Here is a 23270-nt window from a genome sequence, read left to right as displayed (position 1 = left end):
TGATCTAGATGCTATATTCCTATTGATGCAGCCCAGAATTGCATTGGCTTTTTTAGCTGCCGCGTCAATATATATTGACTGTGGATAGTTTTCACTCAGGTCCACATATGCAAATAAGGGATTCAAAGTGACGTTCAGTGATTGGATAGTTACAGAAAATGTTTACGGTTACGTTGTAGTGGAGCTCTATACAAGCAGGTTGACTGAACCCTTCAGTTCAGTTCTGTTCTGGCCTGTGAATAAACAAGAGCTGTTTGAAGAATCGCTGTGTCGTCTGATATGTTCACCCACAACTTAACACATACGTTTTTATTATCTGAGCCTGACAAGCTGGACTGTTGAGTAGTCTCTCACCCCAGAAATTTTTTCCTTAACAAGACGATCTTCCAGGGGCCGTGTGCCAGAGGTGGGTGGGGACAGAGGCAAAAGCAGATGGAGCAAGGAAGGACAAACTTATTTGTTTATTCTTCTTAAATGTATTGTCCAGCCTTCCCCAGCAGGTGTCACAACGGTTTCAACCATTTAAAGATCAGTATTTAAAAACATTTGAAACAAATATAGAGGCTTTATCTCAGATCTTGGACACGTTTCCAGTCAGGCAAAAACACCCAAGGGGTGACACGGAGCAGGGCTCAGGGGTTGTATGGCCTAGTGAGATTCCCAAGGGCCAAATAGAGAGGGTTGGGGGCCACATTTAGCCTTCAGGTCCTGAGTCCCTCTGCCCCGCCCAAGTTTACAATGCAGTGGTACCTCGGGTTAAGTACTTAATTCGTTCCGGAGGTCCGTTCTTAACCTGAAACTGTTCTTAACCTGAAGCACCACTTTAGCTAAGGGGGCCTCCTGCTGCTGCTGCACCGCCGGAGCACAATTTCTGTTCTCATCCTGAAGCAAAGTTCTTAACCCGAGGTACTATTTCTGGGTTAGCGGAGTCTGTAACCTGAAGCGTATGGAACCCGAGGTACCACTGTAAAGCAGATCTGGAGTATTTGAGCTGTAGATCCCCTCGCTGCTGACGGCTGTTGTGTGTTTACGCTGGCTTCTGGCAATTAGAAATGGCCTGGGGAATACTTGGCTTATCTTAGCAAGAAAAGAAAAGAACTTAATATAATCTGAGTTGTTTCCAAAGACAAAGGTGGCAGTCAAGAAACTGGGAGCCTCGCAGATAGTTCTTCCCTGAGTGGGGGGTGGGCGGGGGACAAATGACTTTCAGGCATTTTGTTTGCAGCTAAAGTTGGGGCAAAAGTTAACATATTAACGCTAGAAACCTCCAGAGAGGGACTGCAGTTTAGTGGAAGAGCACAGGGTTTGTAAGCAAAGAGGGGCTAGCTTCTGTCCTTGGCATTGTCAGGTAAAAGGATCTCCAGGGAGCAAGCGCTGGGCAAGACCGCTGCTTGAGATGTTGCCAGCCAGAGTAGGCAATGCTTGCAATTATTATTCATTTATTAATTGCTTCTCATGAGATACCCCAAAGCAAAATTGCAAAACCTTCCTAGGAGCTCATTGGATGGTGGCTAACAGATTGAGGTTGAATCCTGATAAGACAGAAATACTGTTTATGGGGGACAGGAGGCAGGCAGGTGTGGAGGACTCCCTGGTCCTGAATGGGGTAACTGTGCCCCTGAAGGACCAGCTGTGCAGCCTGGGAGTCATTTTGGACTCACAGCTGTCCATGGAGGGGCAGGTCAGTTCTGTGTCCAGGGAAGCTATTTTTCAGCTCCATCTGGTACGCAGGATGAGACTCTATCTGCCCACAGACTGTCCCCCCAGAGTGGTGCATGCTCTGATTATCTCCCGCTTGCAATGTGCTCTCAAAGGGCTACCTTTGAAGGTGACCTGGAAACTACTAATCCAGAATGCAGCAGCTAGACTGGTGACTGGGAGCGGCTGCCGAGACCATATAACACCGGTCTTGAAAGACCTACATTGGCTCCCAGTATGTTTCCAAGCACAAGTCAAAGTGTGGGTGCTCACCTTTAAAGCCCTAAATGGCCTCGGTGCAGTATACCTGAAGGAGCGTCTCCACCCCCATCGTTCAGCCCAGACACTGAGGTCCAGCTCCAAGGGCCTTCTGGTGGTTCCCTCGCTGCGAGAAGCCAAGTTACAGGGAACCAGGCAGAAGGCCTTCTCGGTAGTGGCACCTGCCCTGTGGAACGCCCTCCCACCAGATGTCAAAGAGAAAAATAACTACCAGACTTTCAGAAGATATCTAAAGGCAGCCCTGTTTAGGGAAGCTTTTAATGTTTAATAGGTTATTGTATTTTAATATTCTGTTGGAAGCCACCCTGAGTGGCTGGGGAAACCCAGCCAGATGGGCAGGGTATAAATTATTATTATTATTATTATTATTACTATTATTATTATTATTATTATTATTATTATTATTATGGTGTACATGGTTCTCCTCCCCATTTCAACCTCACAGCAACCCTGTGAGGCAGTCTAGGCGAAGAGATGGCAACTGGCCCAAGGTCAGCTTCATGGCTGAGTGGGGATTTGAACCCTGGTCTCTCAGGTCCTAGTCCAACACCATAACCATTACACCACACTGTAGTAAGACAATCCCTGCCCTTGGGCTAAAAAATCTAAAAAGGTACGGCACACAAGGAAAGAGGTGTGGGGAGGGTAGAGGAAAAAGTAAAGAGCAAGCTTCTTAAAGTCACAGTTTTTGGAATGACCACCTGGGATGGAAACAGTTCAGGTAGCCCTGCCTGGACCCATCTCTTGTCCCTGTTACTTGTCTAGGTCTGGAGCCTCCCGTCGTGGTCTTAGTCCTGCTGCCACCACTTACCCTTCTGCTCTTCGGGTTGTGTCTGGCGTACCTGATCAGGTAAGAGCATTTTCTTCTCTTTCTAGTTTTGAAGAAGGCCTCTGCTTAGCTCACTGGTCAGGAGGCAAAAGCTTTGCCCCCTGACTCAGCTGACAAGCTCATCGTAACATTTGAGCCATGATCGGGAAAACATTTTCTGATCCCAAGAGCCAAATTCCCTTCTGGGTGACCTTCTGAGGACCACATGTCAGTGGTGGGAGGGGCCAAAGTGGGTGGGGTAATATATATTACTTTTGCCCAGCAGGCTCGCTTCTACACACACTTACACATGCCCCTCCATTCTCCATCGAGACAAGCAAGAGGCATTGCCAGAGTTCAGGGATACCTTTCACTCAGGCAAAGCACTCTTGGAGGGTGCAAAGCTGTTGGAGAGAAAGGTTTGGGAACGAGATCCTTGTTCTCTTGCAGCAAAGTTAGCGCAATGGCAGTTGCTCCAAGCACATTAAAACCTGGTTAGATTTACATCTGCCCTCATCCATCTTTAAGCAAATGTTTCCCACAAAAATACTTAGGCTAGAATAAATCACAGACACGTAGCTTTGCGAGTAAGTGAATGCTTTACTCACAGAGTTTCCAGAAGTTACCAAAAACAAGTCTCCATCCGATGGCAGTAAATAGAAAAGAAAAAGGTTGCAAGTGCCCCCCCCTTTTTTGGTTTCCTTACAAAAAAGCACCTGCAGTCTTTGGGTTAGCAAAGATGCAGGCTATACAATCTCTCTTCTGGATAGATTCAATTCACTTGGTTTTTCCTGCAACTGGGAGCCATTGACTGCATGTCTCCTTCTTTGCTTATTCCAGGAAGCACAAAGAGAAAGACAGATTGGGGGGGGGGGGGGGCAGAGCCTGCTGAGAACCTGTAAAGCCACACCCACCTGCAACCTGATCTCTGGGCTCAGATTAACTCTTTCATGCACCCAAGTGTGAATCAGTAACCGTATGTAACAGGAGAATCAGAGCCAATGAGGGGTGTGGCCTGAGGTGAGAGGGATAGTTGTCCTAGGGATAGTTCTTCCTCATCCCTAGATACATGCATGATTAATAATAACGAGCTTTGTAAATTTATTATTATACAGGTGAAACTCGAAAAATTAGAATATCGTGGAAAAGTTCACTAATTTCAGGAATTCAACTTAAAAGGTGAAACTAACATATGAGATCGACTCACGGCAGGCAAAGTGAGATATGCTTCTACTTCTCAGAGGTCCAATCTTGCTCTATTTGCAATCCTTGTTTTGCTGATTTCATTGAATATTCTAATTTCTGAGATGGTTAATTTGGGGTTTTCATCAGCTGTACGCCATGATCATCACAATGATAACAAAGAAAGGCTTAGCATATCTCGCTTTGCATGTCATGAGTCTATCTCATATATGAGTTTCACCTTTGAAATTGAATTAGTGAAAGAAAGGAACTTTTCCACAATATTCTAATTTTTCGAGTTAGTCTACAGGCCTATAACCACAGGTCTCAGGGTGGTTCACAAGATTAAACCACAATATAAAAACATAAGTTAGATAATTTAACAGATGCAAAACAGGTTCTCAGCTTTGGCTGGCCATCCATATTCACATGGAATATTCAGCTTGGCACAAACTTTGCGATCCACTCTAGCACAGAGTTCATTCAGGCTCCATTTGGCTTGCACAGCTCCTTCCAACCCAGCCGTAGGCAGGAATCCGCTCCACGTTTTGTTGACTGTCTATTCTGAGTCATCGACAGCCTTCAGTCTCACAAAGGGAGAGTTACTGGGAGGTCTAATTGGTTAATGACTGCAGACCTTGGGAAATAAATTGTGCTAACTAAGTGTTACGCGTGGAACAATTATGACATGCCAGGTGTTCAAAATCCTCTGACAATTCAGGAGTTCACCGATTTCCTGCTTAGCACTTAGAAAAATAAGAGCGCCGAATCATTAACACATTAAGGTGAGCAAGTGCCCAGATACAGTTCATCATACTTCAAATGTTTGGCATTGACCCTAAAATGGTCTAGGCCAGGGTGATGTCGTTGGGCCACAGCAGGGTTTCCCAAACGTGGGTCTCCAGCTTGTTTCGGACTACAACTCCCATCATCCTTAGCTAGCAGGACCAATGGTCAGGGATGATAGGATTTGTAGTCCAAAAACAGCTTGAGACCAAAACTGCACTATGACATCCATCTGCATCCCTACTTTTGTAGAAGGTCCCTGGTAGGTAACAACAACAACAACAACAACAACAACAACAACAACACTTTATTTATACCCCAGCCACTCTGGGCGGCTTCCAACAGAATATTAAAATACAATAACTTATTAAACATTAAAAGCTTCCCTAAACAGGGCTGCCTTCAGATGTCTTCTAAAAGTCTGGTAGTTGTTTTTCTCTTTGACATCTGAAGGGAGGGCGTTCCACAGGGCGGGTGCCACTATCGAGAAGACCCTCTGCCTGGTTCCCTGTAACCTCACTTCTCGCAGGGAGGGAACCACCAGAAGGCCCTCAGCGCTGGACCTCAGTGTCTGGGCAGAACAATGGGGGTGGAGACGCTCCTTCAGGTATACTGGGCCGAAGCCGTTTAGGGCTTTAAAGGTCAGCGCCAACACTTTGAATTGTGCTCAGAAATGTACTGGGAGCCGGTGTAGGCCTTTCAAGACCGGTGTTATGTGGTCTCAGTGGCCGCTCCCAGTCACCAGTCTAGCTGCCGCATTCTGGATTAGTTGTAGTTTCCGGGTCACCTTCAAAGGTAGCCCCACGTAGAGCTCATTGCAGTAGTCCAAGCGAGAGATAACTAGAGCATGCACCACTCTGGTGAGACAGTCCGCGGGCAGATAGGGTCTCAGCCTGCATACCAGATGGATGCGTACAAGAAAGAGCTTTCAGGTGTCATAAGAGTCTTCATTCCCAGCTGAAGAAAAACCTCTGGAGGACATGGGGTAGAAGAAGCTGTTGTAGAGGATGTTTGTTTGTTTGTTTGTTTGTTTGTTTGTTTGTGGCAAACTTGGATTCCCAACAAGACATCCCAGAACTGATGAGAGATAGGCGACAGCAACAGCACAGTTTGATTGTACAGCCTGCATCAGTTTATCTGCGCAGGGTTGTGTGGGCCACCGACTGATAAAATTTGGCAGGTTTATTGAAACTGTGATTGGCAGTGGTACCTTGGCTCTCAAACTTAATCCGTACCAGAGGTATGTTCCAAAACCAAAGCATTCCAAAACCAAGCGCCCTTTCCCATATAAAGTAATGCAAAACGGATTAACCCATTCCAGACTTTTAAAAACAACCCCAAAGCAGCAATTTAGCATGAATTGTACTATCTAACGAGACCATTGATCCATAAAATGAAAGCAATAATCAATGTACTGTGCTGTAAAATGAAGAAGACAGTATTGTAGATGATAAAAATTAAAATTATTCTTTCTTCTTACCTGTGCTGATGATAGTCGTTGTTCGGATGGGGGGCTTTTATCCATTTCCGCAGTCACGCAATCAATCAGTAGCTGAACTGGGTTCCACACAGTCACAAAAACAAATTAACCGGGAAAAACCTCAAAAACAAAAATGTAAAATTAATAGTAGAAACAAAAGCGCCAAACTTAATAGTTCCAGAAGTCTGTTTGACTTCTGAAATGTTCGAAAACCAAGGCACAGCATCTGACTGGTGCACACCCCCTGGAAACAATAGCCTACAGCCGCATCGGACGTTCAGCTTCCGTAAAACGTTCAAAAACCAGAACACTTATTTCTGGGTTTTCGGCGTTTGGGAACCAAGGCATTGTTCGAGAACCAAGGTACCACTGTATTTCCCACAAAAACCCCATGGGTGTTTCTCCAGGGGAAGGGATTTCCAATTTTACCTACATGATTTGCTTCGAGGGAAATTTGGAAAGATCCGAGACACTCTGATGCTTAACAAAGAACTGAAATTGTCTGGAAATGTGGAGAGAAGCTCTCCAAGGCTGGTGCCATGTGAGGAGCAAACACCTATTTTGGGATGGGGTTTGCGATGAGCTTTATTTATTTCAGAATTTATCTGTTTTGTAAAATCTGTACACCACTTGATTTGTAAAAAAACCCTGCAAAGTGGTTTGTGGTGGTGATGGAGCAATTAATGTCTGCTTGAAAGACACTGTACTTATATGAACTGAATCCAAATGTTTACATCAAAAAATTACAATTTAAAGGGGGGGGATGCTTTAATTATATGCTTGTGAAGGAGACGAGGACTGAGCAGTGATTCATGCTGGGGTGCAACAGCCTGGCCCAGGACTCCCCCAGGACTGATAATTTAGCTGGGCTTAGACAGCATCTTAAAAAGCAGAGACATCACCTTGCCAACAAAGGTCCCTATAGTTAAAGCTCTGGTTTTCCCAGTAGTGATGTATGGAAGTGAGAGCTGGACCATAAAGAAGGCTGATCGCCGAAGAATTGATGCTTTTGAATTATGGTGCTGGAGGAGACTCTTGAGAGTCCCATGGACTGCAAGAAGATCAAACAGATCCATTCTGAAGGAAGTCAGCCCTGAGTGCTCACTGGAAGGACAGATCCTGAAGCTGAGGCTCTAGTACTTTGGCCACCTCATAGGAAGAGAAGACTCCCTGGAAAAGACCCTGATGCTGGGAAAGATGGAGGGCACAAGGAGAAGGGGAAGACAGAGGACGAGATGGTTGGACAGTGGTCTCGAAGCTACCAGCATGAGTTTGACCAAACTGTAGGAGGCAGTGGAAGAGAGGAGTGCCTGGCGTACTCTGGTCCATGGGGTCACGAAGAGTCGGACACGACTAAACGACTAAACAACAAAGTGCATTGTGAGTGCTCCAATGATAAAATCATCCCCGATGCAGCCAAGTTAACTTCCCCCAGCAGAGTCAGATTCGACAGAGGCAAGTCCAAGAAGGGAGACTCAGGCTGGGGTGCGACAGGCAACCTTCTCTGAGTATGGATAATTCTGCTGCACCAAAAGTAATACAGTGAACATGCCTGCCTAACATGAATAGCTTGGGAGTTACAGAGAGCCGGTTTTGGGGTTGATTGAATGACCTGGTTGCACCCATGATGGAGGAATGACAAAGTTCCCCTTCCTAGGCTGATTGGAAGGAAGCAAGTGGATCACACAGAGACAAATCGGGCAGCCTCCTCTCCGAGGGACTAATTTGGGCCCAGAGAGGATGGGGATGTCAGGGCTGGAGTCAGTCACAGGTCAGTAAAAAAGGAAGCAGAACTCTGTTGTCAATGAAATTAACTCTTTATTCAAGGAACAGCAGTCACGAAATTAAAAGTCGCCTGCTTCTTGGGAGAAAAGCAATGACCAACCTAGACAGCATCTTAAAAAGCAGAGACATCACCTTGCCAACAAAGGCCCATCTAGTTAAAGCTATGGTTTTCTCAGTAGTGATGTATGGAAGTGAGAGCTGGACCATGAAGAAGGCTGATCGCCGAAGAATGGATGCTTTTGAATTCTGGTGCTGGAGGAGACTCTTGAGAGTCCCATGAACTGCAAGAAGATCAAACAGATCCATTCTGAAGGAAGTCAGCCCTGAGTGCTCACTGGAAGGACAGATCCTGAAGCTGAGGCTCCAGTACTTTGGCCACCTCATGAGAAGAGAAGACTCCCTGGAAAAGACCCTGATGCTGGGAAAGATGGAGGGTGCAAGGAGAAGGGGACGACAGAGGACGAGATGGCTGGACAGTGTTCTCGAAGCTACCAGCATGAGTTTGACCAAACTGTGGGACGCAGTGGAAGACAGGAGTGCCTGGCGTGATCTGGTCCATGAGGTCACGAAGAGTCAGACATGACTAAACGACTAAACAACAACGTTCAAGGAACATACAACTCGGCTTAGTGGTCTCAGCAACACACCCTATGGAGCAGTTGCCAGGATTGAAGCTCTCTGCCTTCCACCTTTCTAAGGCTCCTAATCTCCTGGATGTTTCCCAAGCAGTCTCAAAGTGTGCCTGTGCACCTCTGACCTTCTCATTACTCTGCAACTTTTTGGAGACCAGGGTGTGGGAGCTTGTTACAGCAGGAGAGAGAGGCGATACGATAATCTTTATTGTCATTGTCCCATACAGAACAACGAAATTGAAAAAAAATCTACATAAGGCATTCAAAATCAACACACCTGCTATCCCAGCTATCCCAACCTGGTTAGCCCCCTAAAAACTCTGATACCCCATTTTTAAAATACAATATACTCCCATAGAGACTACCTTATACTGCGTTTAAAACCAAAATCTCATTTGGGTAGAAACTGTTTCTCAGTCCTAGTCTTTATAACCCTGTACCTTCATCCAGAAGGCAGAAGCTGAAAGAGATCATTTCCGGGGTGCGCACTATCCTGCGCTATCTCTGCAGCTTTCTTAGGGCACCTGGAAGCATAGATTTGATCCAAGGTGGGAAGAGTGCACCAAATTATTCTTTACAACCCTGGACAGCATTGCTTTTTCCTGGACCGTGCAGCTCCCTGGATTTTCCAGCAGTCCCTTGACCCCCCTCTGTTTCAGCGCCAGAGTCTGAACTGCTTCCTGTCACAGACTCTTCCTGCTCACAAAACCCTGTTTCTTCATTAGCATCTAGCACCTCTTCCCATTCTTCCACTTCTGACCTCTCCTTGAAGCCCCACCTTCCTACCCTGGGGTTTCCCTTGGGGGGGGGGGTTCCGTGGCTTGTGCCTCCCACTATTCCTTGTCTTCCAGCCAGTCTCTGACAGTGAGTGCCTTTAATTCGTTAAAGTATCATGGTACATAAATACGCCTTTGCGTGAAGCTTGGGAAATCATGGTCCAGACGGTCTCCCGCCTTGTCCAGCCACCCCCGGCGATGGCCACGAAATGTAGGGTGTGTGCAGAAGGTGTTGCTGTTGTTGCAGCTGTTGCTTCTTGGCCCAAGAATGGTGTGCGCTTGTTCAGAGTGAGGGTGGTCCGGCCAGCATGCCAGAAAGAGGCTTGCTTCCAGAGACAATACAATGCAGATCAGATGCTCTCTGGGGAACCATGAAATCACCTTCTGATTCACAGGAGGGATCAGGGCCTTGCAGAGCCAGGCAGAGGCCCGGGCCAGGTAGATAATGTGCCCCCCATTTTTTTACCCTGGGGATAACTGAAGTCTTATAAATAGGTAAGTATATAAATAATTTCCACAAAGGTTATGCTGACAAATAATTTTATTCCAAGGCTTGAACCGTATCTGCATATAAAGACAAAATGGAAAATATAGATACTGTATTTTTCGCCCTATAGGACGCACCGTCCCATAAGGCGCTCCTAGTTTTTTGGGGGGAAAATAAAGGGAAAAAATTATTTCCCCCCCAGGCGCGGGGTTGGGGAAGCCCGATCTATAATGAATTGAAAAGGATGTTTAAAATAACATTTGTAAAAACAAACAAAACCAGAAGCCTTTATTTGTGGAATTATAGGGACAGAACTATCAAAACTGTATAGAAACTTTTTCATGTACGTGACTACAGTGGCAAGAATGTTACTAGTCCCAAAAATGGAAAGAAGCAGAAGTCCCAGCACAGGAATAGTGGATTCAAAAACTTATGGAATGTGCAGAAATGGTGAAACATACCAGAAGAATAAGAATTCAAGATAACAAACTTTTTATAAAAGAATGGAAGTGGTTTATTGAAGATCTTGCAGGAATTCAGATGGCCCCATGAGATCTCACGAGAGCATCCCAGGACATCTGAAGATGGTGCACTGATTCTGTTCCAGGATGTTCGTGTGGGGTTTAATTCCTAGGGTTTGCATATACACATTTCCCCGGACCCCCACATAAGAAGCAATCATACTGCATCATTGATACAATAATAGTGTATTTGTGATGTATTTGTACTGGGCCGTCCACACTTCCTTAGTTGCTGTGCAATCATTCCACTTTAATAGTTGTTCTGCAATGCTTCCCCAATGTTTCTCCATTATTGCCATCTGGAGCGGGGCAGTCTTATGCTGTTGTGGAACTAAAGTAGAGCAACATGCTCTAATTAGGCAACTGAAGCTTCCCATCTATTTTATCTACAGGCAAGGCTCAGTTTTTGCACTCCAGGCTGTTGTACTTACTTACTTACTTACTTACTTACTTACTTACGTCAGGAATGAGCCAGCTCCAAGTGAAGGTTTGCAGCCAATTGCAGAAAGCAGCCAGGAACAGGAAGGCTCAGGCAGGGGAGAGCCGGCAGCTGCAGACTCCGACTCTTCTTGACCTTGATGAGCGAGCTGATAAGGCAGTAGCTGAGAGCAGGCTAGAACACAGCCAAAGCTCACAGGAAGCTCAAAAAGGTGTGAACAGCCTCTCAGAACAGGAAGAGGTTGGAGCTGATCCACTCAGTTCAAAGAGTCGGTGATGGCTGTTAGATAGGAAGCAAAACAAGAGACATAAGGGTCGTAAGTTCAATATCTTCTGTCATCTCTGGAAGGAGTCTTCAGAAGGGTCGTCTTGAGTAATGATGCCGGAGGCTTGGTTGAAGCTGTCCCGAGCTATCTGTTTGTTTTTGCAATAAATCCTCCTTTTAAATTGCCTACGCTTACTGTGTTATCAAGTGGGGAACCTGGACTCCTGATACTTACTTACTTACTTTATTTATTTATTTCCTGTATTTATGTACCGCTTTTCACCAAAAAAAGACCTCAAAGTCCACCCAACCCGAACTCAAAGGTGGTTATCCTGAATTATCGACTCTGTTCACCCCCAGGGTTCCATAATTTGACTGGGCCACCTGCCTACCCGACACCTTCCAGCAGACGCAATGTAAAGTTGACAGGATTTGCTATGATCTGTATAGATACAAAATATAACGATGCTCTCCTGGTTCCTTTTCAGGCACAGCGCCCTCTATCGCCAAGTCATCACAGGGCCTAAGAAATTACTGCTGACTCTGGATGACCTCACTTTCGTCAACACCAAACTCAGCAGAATGGTAGGCAATCCAAGTCACGGAACAGCTGGCACTGACTTTGCACCTAAGCGAAATCTGTTCATGGGGAGGAGTTTCCTCCCACCATTTTTCATTGCACCGTCACAGGAGCTCCTTCTCATGAGTTATCTTTTCAGCTAAGTGTTAACTGCACATATTTTTTATAGCAAAGCAAAAATTGCAAATCCTGCAAGATTTTCCACTTGGGAACAATTGGACTTCTGGCAGCTGCCATCACGCATGGCAAGAGTTCCTGAGAGCTGAAATATTTCAGTTGGTTGTTCCACAGATTTAGTAAACAAAGCTGTGGTGAAGTTGGAATGGGATAACTGAGTTTTTTGGTCATTTCTTGATAAGCCATTGTCAAGATATCTGGGGGCAGTCCCACCATATGTGGGAAAAGTGCCTTTCCCCCCCCACAGCTTCTCAAACAATTCTGAGAAGATTGTGGTGTCATATGGGCAGTTTGCATGGGGGGGGGGGGTAGGTGGGTAGACTGCCCCTCTGAGGAACTCTTGTCATGGATGCTGGCAGCTGCCAGAAGTCCAATTGTTCCCAAGTGGAAAATCTTGCAGGATTTGCAACTTTTGCTTTGCTATAAAAATATGTGCAGTTAACATTTAGCTGAAAAGATAACTCACAAGAAGGAGCTAAAACACTGAGTCTCTTGGGCTTGCCGATCAGAAGGTCAGCGTTTCAAATCCCCGCGATGGAGTGAGCTCCCGTTGCTCTGTCCCAGCTCCTGCCAACCTAGCATTTCAAAAGCAGGCCAGTTCAAGTAGATAAATAGGTACCACTGCGGCAGGAAGGTAAACAGCGTTTCCGTGCGCTCTGGTTTCCGTCACAGAAGCGTCTGTGCCAGAAGCGGGTTAGTCATGCTGGTCACATCACCTAGAAACCTGTCTGTGGACAAACGCCGGCTCCCTCGGCCCAAAAGCGAGATGAGTGCCGCAACCCCATAGTTGCCTTTGACTGGGCTTAACCGTCCAGGGGTCCTTTACCTTTTAGCTTTTTTGCACTGAAAATCATGGCACTTTGAGGTGGGAGAAATGTTGACTAGCCATCTGACTTGCCATTGTGTCAACACTGAATCTGAACGAGATGTTCAGCCTTGATCAGTAGGATGTTCTCCTTAATTTGTCCCTGGCTGTGTTTCCTCCTCATAGAGACTGGCGGTGGATAGCCTGAGCGATTCTAAGAGCAACTTGGACGGTCGAAGCCTGAGATCTGCAACACAGTCTTTGTCGGTGAAAAGCACAACTGTGACATACGAATCCTCCAATGTGGCAATATACAAGGTAGTGGAACACTGATTAAATCTAGCCGTTCTTGGATTTTAAGGGGGTGGGTATATCAGGATCCCCAAGTGATGCTGTTGAGATATGGCATAGAATGGCCCTAGAAAGGCTCGATGGAGGAAGATTGGAAAAAAATGTAAAGTATATTTACAGAAATAGTGCAAAATTAATGAATGTTAGAAGAATATTGGAATGAAATTATAAGGTTTTAGCAGAAGTGTTATTAAGAATTATATGAATTAATTGTGAATGGGATAAAGTGGAAAATTCAAAGTTAAAATGTGTTAGGATAAATTACAGAACAAAAATTGAAGAAGAGGGAAAGGATTTGTTGAACCAGCAGTTTGAACTAGAATACAAAAAAGGGAGGTGTGAGGAAGTCGAGGAAATAAGCAAATGAAAGATATAGATATAAAAATTGGATGTGTGTTTAAATGTTTTTGTTTTCTTTTTTTATGTTGTATTGTCTTCTTTTTATTGTTGATGTATTGTTTGTTGAATTTATGTATTGTTTTTCTTTCTTTTTTTTCATAATTATAAAATATTCAATAAATATTATTTTAAAAAAATAAAAATAGAATGGCCCTAGAAAGGCATTAGTCCCTTCCAAATGGCCATAGAACAATGGGTATAAAATTATGCCTGGTGAGGAATAGAATCATGGAATTGTAGCGTTGGAAGGGACCACAAGGGTCATCTAGTTCAACCCCCCCCCCCCCCCCGCAATGCAGGAATCATGTGATCCCAGGCAATCAGGAACCACATACTGGTCACAACGTCTTTCCCAGTGAATACTTGCAGCCTGTTTGTAGACGCTGCCTGGTTGCTGGGTAGCAAATGAAAGGTTACACTCATCCTAGGGGGAAGGGGAGATTATGAAGGGAAACAATAGGTGAAGGGAAGCAAAGGGAAGGGATGGGAGATCTTCTCTGCAGGGACTTTTTTAGTTTCGGAGGGCCATCTGTCATGGGTGCTTTAGTTGAGTTTCCTGCATTACAAGGGAGTTGGACTAGATGAGCCCAGGGGTCCCTTCCAACTCTGCAATTCTATGATTCTGTGAATTGGCTATTTGCTGAGCCAGTGTGGTGTAGTGGTCAAGAGCGGTAGTCTCGTAATCTGGGGAACCGGGTTCGCGTCTCCGCTCCTCCACATGCAGCTGCTGGGTGACCTTGGGCCAGTCACACTTCTCTGAAGTCTCTCAGCCCCACTCACCTCACAGAGTGTTTGTTGTGGGGGAGGAAGGGAAAGGAGATTGTGAGCCGCTTTGAGACTCCTGAAGGGGAGTGAAAGGCGGGATATCAAATCCAAACTACTTCTACTTCTTCTTCTTCTTCTTCTTCTTCTTCTTCTTCTCCTCCTCCTCCTCCTCCTCCTCCTCCTCCTCATCAATGATTCTAGCTCATCAGGGATCCAAAACGAACACTTCTTCAGACATTCCACCACAATATCTGAAAAACAATTTTGATTCTGATATATTGTCAAGCAACAACCCTCTATTTTTCAATCAGCCCCTTACCATTTGGAATTTGTGAAATCTGGAAACTGCAACGTGTGAATCTGAATCATGAAGTTTTATAAACGCAAAGGGGTGCATACTTGTGTCTCAATTCAATTCAAACTTGTGTTTCAATTAGCCTAGGGCCTTTCTTAATCATTTACTGATACCTTTTCTGGCCAGGGTGACTGGGTATGGCTGAAGAAACTGGAACCTGGAGCAACCAGTGACCTGAGACAGAGGACTGCCAGCTTGTTAAACCAGGTAGGGATTGTTATTGAGCAAATGGTGACTCACATGTATACACGGAAATGCATATTTTCTGTGTCTGCTCTTAAGGAGGTTCATATAACACTTTCTCCCAATGCTTTGAAAAAAATGCAAAAGGAGGGGTCACAGGATTAGTCCCACTCCCAATAAGGATGCATGCTATGTCTATGCCTGCCCTGCCCCAGCTGCTCACAGTAGAAACACTTCTATCCAGTCTGTGCATTCAGCCAGTGTGCAAAACACCTCTATGTGCATTCTGGTATCCATGCTTAGAGCTCCACTAGCCCAACGACAAGGTAAAACTCTGAGCTCTTTGCCACATGGAAGCAATGCATGGATGGGGAGGGGTGTCTGTTGCAGGGGCAGCAGAAGGTGTATTCATGGAGAAGGTCTGCATGCCCTTCATCCTCTTGTGTCCGCATTCCCACTAAAAGAGCACCATACCATACAGCTTGACTACTGTAATTCGCTCTACGCAGGGCTGCCCTTGAAGCTGTCCCAGAAACTCCAGCGGGTGCAGAATGCTGCAGCGAGGCTCCTCACGGGGTCCCTGCCATGGGAGCATATTCACCCAGTGCTTTTCAAGCTGCACTGGCTCCCGGTGGAGTACAGGGTCAGATTTAAGGTGCTGCTTTTGACCTTTAAAGCCCTTCACGGCCTAGGACCCTCGTACCTACGGGACCGCCTCTCCTGGTATGCCCCACGGAGAGCCTCAAGGTCCATAAATAACAACACCCTAGTGGTCCCAGGCCCTAAGGAAGTTAGATTGGCTTCAACCAGAGCCAGGGCCTTTTCAACTCTGGCTCCGGCCTGGTGGAACGCTCTGCCTCATGAGACCAGGGCCCTGCAGGATCTGATTTCTTTCCGCAGGGCCTGTAAGACAGAGTTGTTCCACCTGGCCTTTGGCTTGGAGCCAATTTGATTCCCTCCCTCTCTTTTTTCTTTTCCTTCTCCTCCTGCGATGAGGCTACATTTTAATATTTTAATGTTCCATTATTTTAATGTTGTACTTTACTTTTGTTTTTAAGTTGTAATCATTCATCTTGTTTTTATTATTGCTTGTAAGCCGCTCTGAGCCCGGCCTTGGCTGGGGAGGGCGGGGTATAAATAAAAAATTATTATTATTATTATTATACCCTCTATCCCTATACTTTATGGAACTGAGTTTTAACCACCTCAAAACAGCAGAATGTTCATAAACATTCCACTGCTTCAGCTGAGCCAATGGCTAGGAAGATCTCATTCCAAGAAACTGAAACAAGAACTCCCACACATAATAGTAATGGCATTTTCAGAAGCTGCAGGATATTTTGCAGCGAACACTTGGGATGGGGGCAAACCCAGCATTTTACTGCTAGGCTATCTAGGCCCAATGTAACAGCCCCAAAACATTAGCCAAGCCCATCTTTGGGTTCACAATTAGATATATAGATGGGTTTTAGAGGAGGTCCATGCTGCAGACACTTGACCTCGTCTACTGAGAGCAGCAAAGAGGGCAGCTAGCCTTTAGTCTGTGCCGTGACCACTCAAGTTTATCACTTGCCATCAGCAGACAGTGGGACTAACTTTCAATTTTCTGTTGGATGATTGCATTGTTATTTTGTGCTGTTTTGGTTCAGTTGCGTTATGCATTGCTGATTTTCTGAAATGGGAAGGTGGGAAGCAAGTGGAATAAACAACAAAATAAATATTGCATGCAACTCCAGAAGTGCCCTTAAAACTTTACAGAATAATTGTGGAGCAACCTGCATTCTGCATCCTTGCAGTCTTCATATCTGACATGATGATACATTTATTTTGCTTGTGGGCGTGACAACCTGAGTATAAAAGTCAGAGATCCCCAATCTCTCTTGCGATTTGCTCCTTGTGTCCCCAGATGAAGGATGTACGCCATGAAAATGTGAACCCATTTTTAGGCCTTTTATCTGATGGGGGTCTCTCTGCCATTGTGATGGAGTTTTGCTCCAGAGGGAGCCTAGAGGATTTGCTGCAAAACACAAACATAAAGCTGGACTGGATGTTCAAATCATCTCTTCTGATGGACTTAATTAAAGTAAGTTCTCCCCTTATTCTGGGGGTGAAAAGGAAGGGTGAAAGGCTGTTCTATCAAAAATGCAAAATTGAATACAATGGGTCATACAAAGGGAGAGAATCTTTGCACTCATATTATTCTCAGCTCTGAAAATGAGCCTTGGGTTCTGGCCAGATCCTTGGAAGATTTAAAAAGGTCCTTTTTGCAGAGCCAACTCAAGAGGTTAAGGGGTGATATGATAGCCATGTTCAAATATATAAAAGGATGTCACATAGAGGAGGGAGTAAGGTTGTTTTCTGCTGCTCCAGAGAAGCGGACATGGAGCAATGGATCCAAACTACAAGAAAGAAGATTCCACCTAAACATGAGGAAGAACTTCCTGACAGTAAGAGCTGTTTGACAGTGGAATTTGCTGCCAAGGAGTGTGGTGGAGTCTCCTTCTTTGGAGGTCTTTAAGCAGAGGCTTGACAACCATATGTCAGGAGTGCTCTGATGGTGTTTCCTGCTTGGCAGGGGGTTGGACTCGATGGCCTTGTGGTCTCTTCCAACTCTATGATTCTATGATTCTATTCTAAGACGTTTTGAGCTTTATCCAACTAAGTCCTGCTTTTAGTAGATGCTTTCAGTGGAATCCAGTGTCAGGCTTCAGTAATTGTTCCATCCCCCTTTTCCTTCCTTGCACACTATTCTGAGGGTTCCTCTGCCCCTCCAGCATGGATTTGGGGGAGGCACAGGGGGCACAGGTGTGTAGAGAAATAGGGAAAGCCCCATTGCACAAGTGGAAATTCTTGCTCTGGTTTCCACTAGTGCACTGAGTTATGGTAATTAACTCTGGACCATTGGAATGAATGGATCTAAGTTATTCATGTCCACTCATTTCAGTGGGTCCCTCCGAGTATGACTAATTTTGGATAAAAGCCTTTGTATCCAAAGGACATGAGTGCTAGTTGAACCACACTTCAACTCTGTCAGTGGAATAGCACCCTGCTATGCATAGTGGGGTGGCGCTGGACACGGATGATGCTGTGGTCTAAACCACAGAGCCTAGGACTTGCCGATCAGAAGGTCGGCGGTTGGAATCCCTGTGACGGGGTGAGCTCCCGTTGCTCGGTCCCAGCTCCTGCCAACCTAGCAGTTCGAAAACACATCAAAGTGCAAGTAGATAAATAGGTACCACACCGGTGGGAAGGTAAACGACGTTTCCGTGCGCTGCTCTGGTTTGCCAGAAGTCATGCTGGCCAAATGACTCGGAAGCTGTACGCTGGCTCCCTCAGCCAATAAAGCAAGCTGAGCGCCGCAACCCCAGAGTCGGCCATGTCTGGACCTAATGGTTAGGGGTCCCTTTGCCTTTACCTTTATGCATCGTGGAGACGGATAAACTGCAGGCTAATTTAGGGGGTGTCTCAGAGGTCTGTAGCACACATACCTCTGAGCTCCAACAGTGGGAGATGGCCAAGGAGGTATCGCTGATGGGCTGCCAGGATTGAGCCCCTAGACAACTGCCCCGAAGTCCTGTCTTGATCGCACCAGGGCAACTTCAAGGAGGCTAGGTCGGTCCATGGCAGGGAGGGTAGCTCTGTCTCGAGAGATTAGCCCAAACAGCTAAAAAGGGAAACCACAAGCTAAACACAGTGAAATTGCAGTCACCAGCTTTCACCATCGAGCTCTGAATCTTGCCGGCAGAGAATGCTGGACCGGGCAGGTTTTTAACTGGGGTTAATGTGCCTCAGCTCTGGAGATGCCCAAACTGAAGCATTTGATCCCTGTCCTTTTCAGGGAATGAAATATTTGCACCACCAGGAGATCCCCCACGGACGTCTCAAGTCTCGCAACTGTGTTGTGGATGGGCGGTTTATGTTGAAGATCACTGACTACAGCTACGGCGAGCTCCTGGCAGCACTGAGTGACTTAGGCGTTCAGCCCCCTGCAGAAGGTAAGAAGTAATTGTCATGCTCTGTATGTTTCTTGTTTTGACCTTGGAAAGGGTCCAGAAACCTCAGCTGATGCAAAATGATGCTGCCCATCCATAACCCTACAGTAGTTCTATCTGCATTGCATTGCACTTCTTCTTGTTGTTGTTGTTTAGTCGTTTAGTCATGTCCGACTCTTTGTGACCCCCTGGACCAGAGCACGCCAGGCACTCCTGTCTTCCACTGCCTCCCGCAGTTTAGTCAAACTCATGCTAGTAGCTTTGAGAACACTGTCCAACCATCTCGTCCTCTGTTGTCCCCTTCTCCTTGTGCCCTCCATCTTTCCCAACATCAGGGTCTTTTCCAGGGAGTCTTCTCTTCTCATGAGGTGGCCAAAGTATTGGAGCTTCAGCTTCAGGATCTGTCCTTCTAGTGAGCACTCAGGGCTGATTTCCTTCAGAATGGAGAGGTTTGATCTTCTTGCAGTCCACGGGACCAGCACCATTGCACTTCTTACCCACTGATTTTCAGGCTCAATTCAAGGTGTTCATTTCTCCCTTAATAGCTCAAAATCAAGGGCGTAGAACCTTTTCTTAAGCCTGGGGGCAACATCCTCTTCTGAGCAGCCTTCCAAGGGCCACACACCAGTGAAGGATGGGGCCAGAGGCACAAGTAGGTGGAGCAAGGAATATAAATGTCATCGGCTGATTTCCACAAGCACACTCCTCTTTGTCCTGCACCCAGGCAAACAAGGGCATTTTTTCAGAGTTCAGTGACATATTGAAGTAAAGGCAAAAACACTCAAGGTGAGTGTGAAGCAAGGCCGGTGATGGATGTAGGCTGAGGTGAGAAGTCGTGGTCTGAGGACACTATCAAGGGCCAGAAGGAGAGGTCTGAAGGGCCACATTTGCCCCCTGGGTCTGAGGTTCGCCACCCAGCCCTGATTTGGCTTAGGATCTGGAACCTTAAAGGATCACTTTCTCTTCTGGGTCCCCTTCCACAGGCTCTCTTAGACCTCTGGGGTCAGGCCTCCCCGTCAGCTGAGGTTCAGCACAAGGAACAGGGCCTTTTCGGTGGTGGCACAGATAGTCTGACCTTCCCTACCTAGAGAGGCCTGCAGGGACCCATTACTGTATGGCTAGTTAGGGAGGCCTTTGGGAGAGGCTGAGCCAATAATCAGACTACTGATTCATTTGTTCAATTCAGTGGTTCTCAAAGGGTGTGGCGAGAATTATTATTATTTAGAACCATTGATCTGACTGCTTATTCAAGTACTGCAATGTGTCATGTTGCTTGGCAATTTTCTGTTTCTGTGTTGTTAACAGCTCTGAGTTCACTTGAAAGAACTCGGTCCCTCGGATTCTTTAAGGAAGCCATGACAGTAAACATTTGGGGGGTAAAACCTAATGAAATTCTTCGGTACAGATAGGGACTTAGTCTCTAAAGGTGCCAAGAGACTTCACTACTTGCAGTCTAACACAGTGGTCCTTCCTGCAAGCCATAACAACAACAACAACAACAACAACAAATTTTATTTATACCCCGCCCTCCCCAGCCAATACTTGGCTCAGGGCGGCTAACACCAGGTATAAAAACAATTGATTAAAATACAACTTAACAACAAGATTAAAATGCAACATTAAAATGCAGCCTCATTTCAGTAGAAACCCAAATCAAAAACTTTTTGGGAATGAAAACATCAAATCTTCACTAAGGCCAACTATCCAGACTGGTCCTACGTGGACCAGGAAAAAGCCAGGGAAGTCCCCAAATAGGAATTCCATCACAGAAGGAGAAAGGAAAGAGGGGGAGAGGATCAAGTTGATTCCAGATAAATTGATCTTTTTTCTCCCAGAATTGCTCTGGACAGCTCCCGAGATATTGAGAAATCCAGCGATGTCCCCGAAAGGCACCATAAAAGGAGACGTCTATAGTTTTGCTATTATCCTGCAAGAAGTTGTTCTTCGTGGGCCCCCATACTGCATGTCTGAAATGTCAGCTGAAGGTGAGCACGACCCGCCCTTCCAGCCCCGGTATTTGAAAGTGTGCAGCAAAATAGACACAAACACATTCGTTTGATTTGGCCAGCCAGTTTTGAAGACTAGGCTAGATACTTGTCAGTCTGCATTTCTTAGTGCAGAAAGTATTGATCTGATGTGTAGAGATCTTTCCTATTCTACTTAATTCAAGAGGGTTCTGGGAGCTTCTCTCTGTGAAAGAAACAAGCAGGAGGTTCCTGATGTTTGGGTTATTCCTTCCGAGAAGCTGAGTATAGCTGGCTTAAACTGATTCTCTTATCTCTTCTGTTAAGGTGATGCTAACTATAAAAGTAGGGCCAGAAGAAGCCTGCGTTTCACTCTTTCTCTTTGTATCTCTCTTCCTTCTGGTGTGGTGTTCTGTACATAGTACGCTTAGTGTTAAGGTTTAGACTTATAAGTTATTGTAAGTTTAAGTTGAGTCTGCTGCAACTGGATTTCTTATGGACAGCGCCAATCCTGAATGTATTGGATTTGTGAGCATTATGCTCATTTGCCTTCAGTAGCAGTAAAGCTCTGCTGGATGAAATATCAATTACCTCTGGTCTACAGGTGAAACTAGAATATTGTGGGAAAGTTTCTTGATTTCTGTAATTCAACTTAAAAGGTGAAACTCATGTATAAGATAGACTCATGACATGCAAAGCAAGATATGCTAAGTCTTTCTTTGTTATCATTGTGATGATCATGGCGTACAGCTGATGAAAACCCCAAATTAACCATCTCAGAAATTAGAATATTCAATGAAATCAGCAAGACAAGGATTGCAAATACATCAAGATTGGACCTCTGAGAAGTAGAAGCATATCTTGCTTTGCATGCCATGAGTCGATCTCATATGTTAGTTCCACCTTTTAACTTGAATTACTGAAATCAATGAACTTTCCCACGATAATCTAATTTTTCGAGTTTCACCTGTACTGTTTGGGAATCCTGCAACATGTTTAAGTTTTTACTCTGCTAACTATACATTGGAATCTGCTCTGGGTCAATGTTGAGTAGAATTTCAATGACAATACTGATCCAAAAGAGGCAGTTTTGTTCTGTTCGCATGAGGCGGTGCGCTCGTTGGTAGGGGTGCAGAACTGGATCAGGCCAGTCAACCAGATCCTTGCGCCCCCAGCACTCATGGGTCGACTCTGACAGGTGGGCGGAGCCACCCACCTGTCAATTACTTGACATCATTATGACAACATGGGATGACTTCAAAGGTGGTGGTGGCAAGGAAAAAATAATATAAGAAGGAAGATCTAGATTTGGGGCAAATACTTTTTGGTGAGAGAACCCCACTATGTAGTCCAAGGGACAGGGGTGGGGCACCAGGTTAGGGCATGCTGTCATTGTGAAACCCTCTCCTTGCTCCAGAAATCATCCGCAAACTGAAGAAGCCTCCGCCATTGTATCGCCCGAGTGTTTCTCCAGAAAATGCCCCCCTGGAATGCATTCAGCTCATGAAACAGTGCTGGAGTGAGAGACCAGATCAAAGGCCAAGCTTTGACGAGATCTTTCAAGAGGTCATTCCTTGTTCCTATTCCATCAGGCTTCGGCAGTTAAGAATGCATCTTTCTATAATAGCTGATTTCTGAGTTTAATATTTTGGGGTGCTTTTCGTTCTACAGTAATACCTTGGTTCTCGGATGGCTTAGCTGCTGAACAAATTGGCTCTGGAACACCACAAACCTGGAAGTACCGTATTTTTCGCTCTATAGGACTCACTTTTCCCCATCCAAAAATTAAGGGGAAATATGTGTGTGTCCTATGGAGCAAATGCAGGCTCCTTGGCTTCAGCGATAGCAATGCGAAGCCTCCGAAGCGCAGAGGGAGCGCTCCCTCCGTGCTCTGGAGGCTTCGCATTGCTTTCACTGAAGCCTGGAGAGCAAGAGGCGTCAGTGCGCACCGACCCCTCTCGCTCTCCAGGCTTCAGGGATAGCTGCCTGAAGCCTTCGGAGCACAGCCCAAGTTCTCACTGCGCTCCGGAGGCCTCAGGTTCCTTTTGCTGAAGCCGGAAGAGCAAGACTCTCCTGGCTTCAGCAGAGAGGGAGAGCTGCGCAGCGCCCCTTCAGCCAAGCGGGAGGAGAAATGGAAGGGGCTCAGTTTCTCCTGCCGCTTCGCTGAAGGGGCGCTGAGCAGAGAGGGGGAGATTTTTTTTTTTCTTGTTCTCCCCCTCTAAAACAAGGTGCGTCCTATGATCGGGTGCGTCCTATAGAGCGAAAAATACGGGAAGTGTTCCGGTGTGCGAATGGTTTTCGGAAGCTGGACGTCCAACATGGCTTCTGTTTGAGTTCAGGAAGCTCCTGCCGCCAACTGGAAGCTGTATCTTGGTTTTCGAATGGTTCCAAGAGTGAAACGGACTTCCGGAATGGATTAAGTTCGAGAACCAAGGTACTACTGTATGTGCAGTTGTTGCAAACTATCCTGATATTTTTAACAAATAGCAGTATTTTTTATAAAGAATGAGTGCATGAATAAAATAATGGGCATGATGAACTTCGATCCATTATTTTCAACAG

At 45.8% G+C, this 23270-nt stretch overlaps 1 protein-coding gene across 1 annotated transcript in view; it reads left to right on the top strand.

The window, feature by feature from the left end:
- Window positions 1-23270, top strand: part of LOC310676838 (retinal guanylyl cyclase 2-like) — a gene marked incomplete at its 5' end in the record, with an annotated part of 49923 nt that overhangs the window by 5731 nt on the left and 20922 nt on the right. Inside the window, 8 exons of the mRNA XM_083439017.1 lie at window positions 2743-2827; window positions 11626-11722; window positions 12886-13017; window positions 14696-14776; window positions 16659-16835; window positions 18591-18747; window positions 20580-20729; window positions 22126-22274. Of these exons, the coding sequence (XP_083295143.1) occupies window positions 2743-2827; window positions 11626-11722; window positions 12886-13017; window positions 14696-14776; window positions 16659-16835; window positions 18591-18747; window positions 20580-20729; window positions 22126-22274 (1028 nt within the window). The remainder of the gene's footprint in view (window positions 1-2742; window positions 2828-11625; window positions 11723-12885; window positions 13018-14695; window positions 14777-16658; window positions 16836-18590; window positions 18748-20579; window positions 20730-22125; window positions 22275-23270) is intronic.

This window comes from Podarcis tiliguerta (genome assembly GCF_965153285.1).
Source record: "Podarcis tiliguerta genome assembly, chromosome: 4".
Lineage (NCBI taxonomy): Eukaryota > Metazoa > Chordata > Lepidosauria > Squamata > Lacertidae > Podarcis > Podarcis tiliguerta.
The sequence above is the reverse complement of the archived record's forward strand: the minus strand, read 5'-3'. Positions and strand labels throughout refer to the sequence as shown.